Here is a 10,774-nt window from a genome sequence, read left to right as displayed (position 1 = left end):
CTAGCTTGTTATTTCTACATATTACTCACTAAAATTTTAGTTAATGGATTAACAATTATTATTTGCGTTGAGATTGGAACTTTAAATTTCAAAAGGTATAAGGACTTAAAATGATCCGGTTCGAGAATATGAACTAAATCTACTTTTTAGATTTCAAAATTCAATTTCAACTATTAACACGTTTAAAATTATTTTGTTAGATTAAGGTTCATTACAATGTTATTTTTAGTTGCATTGTTACAAAGTGAGGTTTTTTTTTTTAATTTCAAAATTTCACACCAACAATTTACTAAAAAAAATAATAGTGTTAACAATTGGACTTGAATTTTAAAATCTAAAAAGTAAAAGGATTAAATTCCAAATTTATGAAGAGTACAAGGACCTATGACATATTTTAACCAATTGAATTTAAACAAACAAATTTAACTCTTACTATTTGAGTCAAAACTAAAATTTTAAATTTCAAAAAGTACAAGACTAAAATTGATCCATTTGAAAAGTAGATGGACTAAAATTGATCAAATTAAATTATAGGGACTAAATACATAACATTTGTAAAGTACATAGACTAATTTTAGAATTTAACCTATTTGTTTTATATTTTTTAAGTTTTTTACACATTGGTTTTTGTCGTGTTTTGAAGTAAAATTGTGAGCTTTAAGGCTTAATTTAGTGTCTTAGCTAATTAGGTTAAGTTGTAGAATTAATTTACATGTAGGCTTAATTTTAGTGTTAAATACTTTGTTTAATGAATTTACCAACACATGAAGATTTGACAACTTTGAAGTCAATGTCGCCACGTGTCTGTATTTTTTACTTTTAGAGCAGCAAACTTCGAATGCAATGACGTCTCACCGCCGCAATGATGGAGCAAAGAAGGATAGCAGGGCAGGCCATTATAACATCAAAAACTTAAATTTTAAAATCATTTTTAATATATATTTTACATTTTTTAAATGATTTACTTTTTAATTTATAAAATTTTAAAAATTCAATTTTTCCAAAATCATTTATTTATCCAAATAAAATAATTACAAATACTAACCTTTTACAAATCTCAATTTTTTTAAAAATTCTTCATCCAAAAACTTAAATATATTTGGTTTATAATTGCATTTTGAACTCTTGCAATTTTTTTTTAATTTTTGTAATGTCTAAATAAATTTTAGTTAGTTGTCGTCTTGAACCTGAGTGAAGTTTGAGTTGAATTAGGTTTTACATTAATCAAAGATATCGGAGAAGTATTAGTTGGACAAATTAGTACCTACGCTTTTTTTTGAATATTAATCTCATTACAGATTCTTATTATATCTGCTTTTTCTCATACAATGTCTAAAGTTATCCATAACTCCTCCCCAACCCTTAAATTAGGAAGATAATGCGTTTCAACACATTCAAACTCACATCCTCCAACACTAACAATAATATCAATATCAATCAAATTAAGATTCAATCCACAATTAATACTCAAACTTAGGTGATTAATTTTGGTCGTATATGATTTAATGTTACCGAAATTATAGAATTAAGAGAGGCCTCATTGGTTAACCCAAGCTTAAAATTAATCAATTCAATTAGAACCCTGTTCGAGTCATTAAAAGTTTGGTTAAAGTGGGGTTTGTAGTTTTCAATGTCTTCTTGGTTGATTGGATTAATTCAATTGAAAAATGAAAGTGCATTCAATGTAAATTCAAAAATTTCTATTCGACTTTGCTCTTCTCTAGGGAGGCGATCTCTGGGAATACTTCATAGAAGATTCACATTATATTTTTATACTATAATTTTACGGTTCTCTGCCTGCAACATTAAAACCCTATAAAAATAATAGATTTCAGTTTCATGGGGTTAGGTGATCACCTAATCATTCATCGGATAAAATTGATGTTAAATTTTAGGTTTGGGTTTAGCTTAACTTGAAAAAGTGAGTTTAAAATTTTGCTCAAGATCTATTCAATAATAATAATTTAAATTCAAATTTAACCCGGTTCGCTCGAATTAAAATTTTTATATAAAAATAAATTTAAAAAATTAATACATTAAATATACTACAAATATTAAAATAAATATTTTCCAACAAATTAAAAATACATTTAAAAAATTTTATACTTAAATAAAGTTAAAATAGTTAAAATTTAACAAGCAAATGCCTCTAAAATAGTAGCAAAATTAACAATAAAATAAGCAACAAAATAGTAGTAATACAATAGCAAAATGACAGCAAGACAGTAACAAAATAAGAACAGAAAAAATTTCTAGATAGATTTGAGCCCAGGCCAAAAAAATCATTACCCAAGGTTCGACCTGTTTAGAAGAAGAGTCTTATTTTTTGTCCAAACCCATTTTTCGAGTTTATATTTTTATCTAAATCTTCTTACTTTTCAAACAGATCTTTAAATTTGGACAAATGAGCCGACCGATAATCAAGTCTAGTAAGATGATGATGTAAGTAGTAGGGATAGTTTTAGGGGCTTAAAACTCAAACGCCCCATCCCCCATTCCATGGCTTATTTAAGGTCCTTCAACCTACCACACACATAAAACAAAGAGGCCAAATTCTAAAGTTGGATTTACCAAGTCCGAACATTAGATGACAGTTTAAGATCACTTTCAAGAACATTATTAGGTATATTTAGGATTACAACTCCTAAAATCTACTTTCCAGATAAGTTAGTTTGTTTTCAGATGCTAAAACTTAAAAGCAATGCATCTGCAGGACAGCAAATGCAAAAAGCTTGAATTTTTTTAATTTGTTTTCAGATGCTAAAACTTAAAAGCAATGCATCTGCAGGACAGCAAATGCAAAAAGCTTGAATTTTTTTAATAACATTGCCAGTCTCCTTACTGCCTACATTTGTTTTAGATTTCCTTTTATTCAACTTTAATGGGATTCTTACAACAAAGCAATGAATTAAAAAGAGTTTTAAAACCATACTTTTTTTTTATTGTCTTTAGGTTGCTGTGCTGATCCTGTCAGATTATGTCGATATGGATTACTGCTGTTCCATGGAGATTATTGCTGATAAAGTTTATATTATCCAGATTTAAAGTGTCAAATATGGATATATGTTCGATATGAGCATGCTTAATTTTTCAAAAAAAGTGTTTTTATTTTATTGTAAAATTATACTCTCGTGTTCATGTTTGAAGTTATTGAACACAGTTGTTTCAAAGAAAATGAAGAGTCAGAGTAACATATCAAGTTTGCCAATTCAGAACCATGTGGTTGTGCCAATAAGAAAATCTTCAATATGCTAATTAGGTAATGTAATGTAATGTAAGTAGGCAAAGAATTCCATGTTCAAATAATCAAGAAATGTTCAAATATAACAATCTTTAATTCAAATTTTGAGAGTAAAATGTGCTCATGAAAGAAGTAAATGAAAGATATGGTGTAGGTATACATATCAGTACAACAGAAATGATTACCAAAAATATATATTAGATCGGAACAATTTACAACGACGATTCTATCTCCATCAACTGGAAAAACCGGATCAGACTCGATTTTCTTTTTCTTTAGTACTTGGATTTTGACTTTTTTTTCTCTATGATTTTTTACATGGCAGCAGTAGTAGAAAAATGTACAAGTCTCGGGCAGAATGATACCTGAAGATTTATTAGGCATTCACTGGCGATATTTCATCACTGCCTCTTTGCTAAAGTCTTCAGCACACCTTTAATAATCTTCCCAAACCACATCAAGTTCATGGTGGCTAATGCTGCCGGCACACCGAAAACCAAGATATAGCCAAAGATATGCATCTTGATCACCTATTGAATCAATCAAGTCAGTCGGAACAGAATTTTAGCAGATAATTATAGCAAAACGAATCAACCATACCAGGATTGTTCAAATGGTTTACAGTTTGGGCATGGAAATTGTGAAGAGATGGTTATTGGTGGGCGTACAAATTTTAGACAATGTGTTCGGAGGAGGGTGAATATCGGGATGAAACAGAGATTGACCATGCCTTAAAATACAAAGATCATGGAGGTGAAATTACCTGTGTATAATGCAAGTACACATGGTAGAACATGTAGCCGAATAGCAGAACTCTTGCAACCTGCAATTTATAATTTACCTCAGTTCATCTGACATACTCAAAGACAAGGGCAAAGGAACTTTAAATAAAGGAATTTCGGCTACCCAATACAAACAAAAGCTTGTTTTGACGGCCACCCGGATCTAATTATTTCAACTTTTCCCTTCTTTTTCCTATTTTTTTCTGTGATATAACTACTCATGTCAGTTTTACGATGAATATAGAACAGTTTAGCTCACCAGCCAAGCCAAAAAGATGACAATTCCATTGATGAGATATGCTGTGGACCTCTTCATACCAGCTGTATCAAGATACCTTCATCACCGAAACAGGAGATGGTTTAATTTATATCAGAATTTCAATAAATAAAATCTCACTAGTTAGAACCTACCATCTTATGTTAATCTCCGGAGTTGTCACCTCAGATATAAGAACCATGTATGTATAAAGCTGTGCTTCGCCAGTAAACATTGAATACGCCACTGCAATTCCTGAAAGACTGTGATGAATAACCTGCAATCAGATGCTAGTATATTATTAGTCATCCCTTAGCATCGATTTACTACATGAACATAAGCAGTTCAGGCATGAGACACTTGATAATTTGTTGCCTGCTTTGCTTTAAACCATTACGGTTGTATAAATACTCAACTCTATTCAATTAATCAGTCGAATGGGTTTGTCTTAAGTTGAAAGGTGCGAGGAAAACAGCTGAGTTTTTATGGAAACTTCGACTGTGGTGACAGAATGGGTGCCATCATTCTTTGCAGCAGTAACACAACAAACAAAGAGTAAAAATCAAAGCCAGAGTGCTATCCACATAGAGTATACACTTACATATTCTATTCCACCTAAAGAGGGATATAGCCATAAAATCATTGCAAGATCCGAAATGAAGTATCCAACAGAAACCTGTAAAATATAGTAAGTAATAAGTATTTTAAAAAGGCCTAGCAATTGTACCAAAAGTTGGCACTTGAATTTTATCCAGGAAAGTGATCTTAGAAGCAGCGTTTATATGAGACATAGTGATGCCATGTTTAATAAACATTTAAGATGGATACCCGGTTGAACATCTTAAAGATCACATAAGAAGGTTAAAACTTACCCCTAATCCAAAAGTAGAAAGTGGTGAGCTTCGGAAGACAAGAAGACCAGCAAGTTCATCAGAAAAGAGATTCGACCAGAAAACCAAGTACAACGACAAAGCAGAAATGAAAATGGCATGAACAGTAGAGATACCACTGCCAAAATACATTAACGAGCAGTTAGGGAATGAACATGATAACAGAAGAAGAAAAATAAGGAGAAACTAGATCATGCACGACACTAACCGATTGTTCCACTCTACTCGTTGAATTTTAGTAAGACCAGGGTAAGTCTTGCTGTAAAAATTGCTGATTAACTGGGTAAGATCATATGCCTGAGTGATGAAGAGAAACATGTAAAATGAACATCATTAAAGGAAAAATCCATTCATCCAAGTTTCATGATAAAACGGTACGAAGGAACATCCTGCCTTAAGATTCAATGATCCTGAATTCAAAAGTTGAAAAATATTTAGCATAGGAAAAACTCAATTTACCACTTTGCAAGCAAGAATGCCACCAAGGATGGAAGTGTATGGAATGAAGGGATCTGCAAATAAGTAGTTCTTAACCAACAACTGAGCCTGGTTTTGGTAAGACTTTATAGCCATCACTGTCTGTTTAGGCACTTCTCTCATATTGGAATCTCAAGATCACCTTAGCAACATGGGTGTCTCCTCTTAGTCTCCTCCCTCCTTCATTCATCAATGCCATAAACAAAAACAAATTGGTATCAGAGAAAAGAAAGAAAGCATTCAATCATGTAGGTTTTAGAATAATGGTTCTAAAGAAGAAAATTAAGGAGGTTTCTACATTGGATACTACCACAAACCATATAGTCTACAAGCAAAGGCTTGAAGGAGATAAATAATCAACACAGATGCCAACAATTTCCATCCTATTCCAAGATATAAGATCTCCTCCATTTAACGATAACTTCAATTCAGTCAAGTTAAAGCACACACGAAACAACCAAAATTCTTAAAGTTTAATCAAAATGAAGAAAGCAAATACTAATGGTAAGATTCAGATCAAGCAAGTATTCCCATTTCAGGTAAGCAAATGCAAATGCAAATATGCAATGAAAAAACATTGAAATTTGAAGTAATCTATTTGAAGAACACTTGGATGGCATTGGATCAAGCAATCAAAAGTTATAACGATAGACGCAAAACAGCTAACAAATCCCATAAATCGACTTACCATAAGCATCTGTAACAAGCTTGAAGAAACAACCATGAAATGTAAGCAAAATGCAAGTTGGTATTTAAAGGAGGAAAGGAAAAAAAAAACCAAATCTTTGAAAGAGAAACCTTAAACCAGAGACCAGAAAAGAAAAGGGTTTTTTTTCCAAGGCTAATCAATGCCTGAAACCCAGAAAAAACAAACCTTTAAAGACCCATAACTAAAGAGTACAAATGGCAAAAATAGCAATGCAAAAATGAACAACAACCCATGAAAGAAGAAGAAGACTCAAAACCAAAACATAAGGTACACGAAACTAGAAAGAAGTGAAATCAAATCCTATTTTATCATTTGGGTACCAAAAAGAAAATGAGAGTGGCACCAACCGTAAGGTTTAATCAGAGTGGGAAGAGTATTTTGGAATCTTCACCAACTCAATAATAACCAAAATAATTGAAAGGTATTAAAAAAGTCAAGCAAAAGAAGCAGCAGCAGAAGAAGGAAAGACGCAGTAGTGTGGAGTGTGGAATGTGGATTGGAGAATATAGGTGTTGGGGGTGAATGGTGATGGGTCATGTAATGAGATTGGCTAATGAGAGACGTTTGGGGTGTTCAGCTTATTTGGTTGGTTTGGGGCACTTTACAGAGTGGAGAGTGTGGAGTTTAGCCCATTGCAATCTTATCCTTGCAAGATTGAGAGGAAGATAATAATAAGACCAAAAATGAGAAATGTGTGACACTTGTTTTATGGGTTATGTTATGTTTTATATGTAGAAATTTTGGATTTTACTTTTTTTTGTTTGCTTGAATCAATTCCAAAGCTCAAAGTGATTTAAAACTCTTGAAATGGGAATCATGTGACTAGTTTGTTATCTAGTAACTTTTTTTTTTGTCCTGAGAAGATTTATTTACATTAATAGTTAAATATTTTTATATGTTGTTCGAATAATATAAATTTAGATTTTTTTAAAAATTTTCATTATAAGTTCTGATTATATCTATTTAGGTTGTGTTGTCTTTTACTATTCTTGTTATTTTTTCTTAAATCCCAAAATTTTCCATTGCTTGGTGTGAGAGTAAGTGTATACAATATATATGTGTGTGTGTAAGTTGTTTAAGAAGCATTGAATTAGAAGTAAGGTCTTCTGAGTATGGGGTTGTGAGGTGGGAACAGGTTCCATCATCCCTGAGTTCAAGGTTGAAAGGGGTTCAAAATATTATTTTCTAATTTTTAAGGGGCTCAAATTTTTTTTTAAACTTTTAAAAGCCAAAAAAAAAGGTTTACTAACTTTTAAGGGGCCCTAAAAAAACTTAGCTTTTAAGAGTCCAAATTTTTTTTACCATCTTTTGAGGTAATTAAAATTTTTTTTCTAACTTTTAAGAAACTTAAAACCTCGTATTATTATTTTACTTAACCAGAATCCTTATGAGCTCTAGAAGTTCCTTAATGACAATCCTCATTAGCACTAGAGTTTAACCATGAATCTTTTTTTTGTTAGAAATCAAAATAAAACGAAATTACGATATAATTATAATGTAGTTGAAATTTTTATATAATAAATTAATATAAAATTGGTAAAAAAATGTTAAATTAAAATATTAACTTTTATAATATTTTGGATTCAAATATATATCTTTTTGAATTTTATATAAATAATAATAATTTTCAATAATTAATTTGGCTATCTGGCACTGGCCTTCCCCTTATCCGCCCTATTAGCATTCCCTTAGCCTTGGCTTTCGTTGTGCTTTTGGCATGAATGAACATCGTTTTATATTTTAGCAATTCTTTCCTCGAAAATGCAAGGATTTGTTTATATTTAATATTATGTTATAATATATCAAAAAAAGTTTATGCGAAAATTATGTAATTTGTTAAAATTAAATCAGTATAGATTTTTTTAGATAAAACTACATGTAAGATCATTAAACTATCAGTAATTTTATGTTTTGGTCACTTAAAAAAATTACAAAATAGTCACCGAATTATTCGAGAATTTTTATTTGAGTCTTTTAATTGTTAAGTTTTTTTTTTCTTTTTAAAGTCTGGTTAGTAAACTCCAAGCGACGATTTAACGAATGGAATAGTGGATTAGTATTCATCGACGAATATAAGAATATACTTTAAATCAAAGTCGATTTGACGGTCGGTGTTCGAGATCAAATAAGAAAGTTATTTGAATTTTTGTTCATAGATTCACGATGTTCAAGGCTATTTCATGGAAAAAAAATTATAGAAGAAAAGGAGAATAAGAGCTTCGGATTAGTGCAACCGGTGTAAACAGAAAAGGTTATACAACAGCCCAATAACTTAAATGCAAACTTTCAAATAGTTAATTGACCATTTTGTAACATTTTAAAGTTGAATGATCAGAATATAAACTTCCTAATAGTTTAGTAACATTAAGAGTAGGGTTTTTTCTTTTTTACAATTCATATATTTTTTACGGAAATAGATTATTACGACACACACTACAAACAAACAATCTCTATTACTTGAACTCATAAATTAAATTATGAGATAAATACTCATGACCAATAAACTAAATATCGAGATTCTACTATAATTAACTTTTGGATGTTAACTCAATTAAAAATTTAATAGTATAAATAAATGTGCAATAAAATAATAAGCGAATATGATCTGCTTTTAATAAAATAGTGTTATGTGATTCGATAAATTTTAATAATAAATTAAAACAAGACGTGCATGAAATTCCAACCAACACCCCCATGTTCTTCAATTTTTTTCTTTTACTTTTTTAAACTACTACCTGTTTTTATTAGCTTATTTCAATCCAATCCTTTTATGCTTTCAAGGATTATATAATTACAAAAAGAAACTATGATAACCAAATTTCACCAAATTAAAATTTGGGTAAACTATACAAAAGGTCACCCAATTATGCAGTGTTCCTGTTTTGGTCACTCAACTTTAAAAATTTTCAATTTAAGCACTAATGTTTGAATTCGTTTCTGTTCTTGTCACTTGCCGTTATTTTGACAACTGAAAGTCTTTTTCTAAATATAATGACATGTTTAGTCCTCGATACTTACATATCCTGATTTTAAGTAATTCAATAAATTTAAACCCTTCATATTTTCAAATTTTATCAATTTGATCACCAAGCTTCCTAACCAAAGCTTTCAGCTTTTAAAACAGAGGCATTCCACATCTATTGAACTATTAGGGAGTTTTAAAAGCCGAAAGCTTTGATTGGGAAATTTGATGATCAAATAGATAGAATTTGTAAATGTGAATGTTTAGATTTATTGAGTTATTTAGAATTAGGATCAAATTAATAGAATAAGTAAGTATTGATGACTAAATGTGTTAATATACAAATTAGAAAAAAGCTTTCGTTATCAATTTAACCGTGGGTGACCAAAACATAAACGAATTCAAACATTAATACTTAAATTAAAAAAAAATTTAAAGTTGAGTTGCGAAAACAAGAACGCGAGAATAATTGGGTGACTATTTGTATAATTTACCCTTAAATTTCTGTAATTGATTAATGATTAAATTTTACTATTAATCCCTATATTTTATAAAAAATATGAATTTAATCCTTATAGTTTAATAAAATATCAAAATAATGTGATAGCAATTGATTTGAGTAAATGAGATGCATGGGTTTGGTGGGTTCTAGACTTCTAGTGTAGTGTATGCTAGATACAGATAATTAATAAATATATTAATCAAAGAATTAAATAAATTTAAATGAACTAGTTGTATTCAACTACACTTTTCCATTCTTTAATTTTCTAGTTAATTTGATGGAAAATATTTAATTATTATTGGTTTACGCAACTAAAAATGGTAACACTAGGAAAAAAAATCTGAAATTTTTTAAATCTCATATTAGCCGATTAAGTCTTGGTTCAGTTAACATCGACATTGTTGCTGGTGTAAGTGAACATGGTTTGAGTGCGCTGAAATATATTATTCTTTTATTTGAGGGCTAGAGACGGACTATTGGTACTTCTAAGTATTGTATCAAAAAACAAAAACTAAAAATTATGTTGCTATACTCGTATAAAAAAGAAGTAAATACTTTTTTTTCCTTAACAGAGTTATCATTTAATTATTTGATTTGATTTTGTAGTGCAAAATTTAAATTGTACTTTTTACATGAAAACATATTCCTTTAAAATTTTAATTTATCTGTTTTAATTTTTCGGATTTAAAAATATAAATTTAGTTTAACATTATGAGAATTTTTTTGTAAAATCTATAGAATAATTATTTGATATCAAATTCAAACTCTCGTACCTATAACATAATATTTTTGCCAATAGACAAAGAGATCATTGACTACAACATAATTCTTTTTATTACATAACTATCAAGTAATTATTTTTATTTTAAAATAACACATCATTTCCATTTTATGGGTCATGTTTGGGGTTCGTAGCTGCCCCTTCCAACAATGTCGTCTCCAAGGTTCAAACCTA

General features: G+C 29.8%; 1 protein-coding gene across 3 annotated transcripts; it reads right to left on the bottom strand.

Annotated features, from left to right (window-relative positions):
• Nucleotides 1-3,314: 3,314 nt before the first annotated feature.
• LOC107916442 (TLC domain-containing protein 4) lies at nucleotides 3,315-7,049 on the bottom strand. Of its 3 annotated transcripts, XM_041102855.1 has the most exons (10): nucleotides 6,703-7,029; nucleotides 6,335-6,353; nucleotides 5,629-5,826; nucleotides 5,378-5,466; nucleotides 5,152-5,287; nucleotides 4,881-4,955; nucleotides 4,435-4,556; nucleotides 4,283-4,358; nucleotides 4,005-4,064; nucleotides 3,315-3,771 (listed from the first exon to the last, which is right to left on the bottom strand). In XM_041102855.1, the coding sequence occupies exons 3-10, from the start codon at nucleotides 5,767-5,769 to the stop codon at nucleotides 3,643-3,645; spliced, it is 828 nt and encodes a 275-aa protein (XP_040958789.1). In that variant the 5' UTR covers nucleotides 5,770-5,826; nucleotides 6,335-6,353; nucleotides 6,703-7,029; the 3' UTR covers nucleotides 3,315-3,642. The 3 variants fall into 3 exon arrangements, with proteins under 3 accessions (XP_040958789.1, XP_016701224.1, XP_016701225.1); XM_016845735.2 differs by lacking the exon at nucleotides 6,335-6,353 and having other exon boundaries at nucleotides 6,703-7,049; XM_016845736.2 differs by having other exon boundaries at nucleotides 6,335-7,034.
• Between the last annotated feature and the right edge of the window lie 3,725 nt (nucleotides 7,050-10,774).

This window comes from Gossypium hirsutum, chromosome D10, assembly GCF_007990345.1.
Source record: "Gossypium hirsutum isolate 1008001.06 chromosome D10, Gossypium_hirsutum_v2.1, whole genome shotgun sequence".
NCBI lineage: Eukaryota > Viridiplantae > Streptophyta > Magnoliopsida > Malvales > Malvaceae > Gossypium > Gossypium hirsutum.
This window is presented reverse-complemented; position numbering and strand designations above follow the sequence as displayed.

Bases quoted from the DNA above. Each gene is read 5' to 3' on its own strand.
- LOC107916442 (XM_016845735.2), bottom strand. From the start codon at position 5,769: ATGAGAGAAGTGCCTAAACAGACAGTGATGGCTATAAAGTCTTACCAA. The intron at 5,467-5,628 runs GTAAATTGAGTT...TTCATCACTCAG, and splicing joins GCATTCTTGCTTGCAAAGTG to GCATATGATCTTACCCAGTT. The intron at 5,288-5,377 runs GTTAGTGTCGTG...GTATTTTGGCAG, and splicing joins CGAGTAGAGTGGAACAATCG to TGGTATCTCTACTGTTCATG.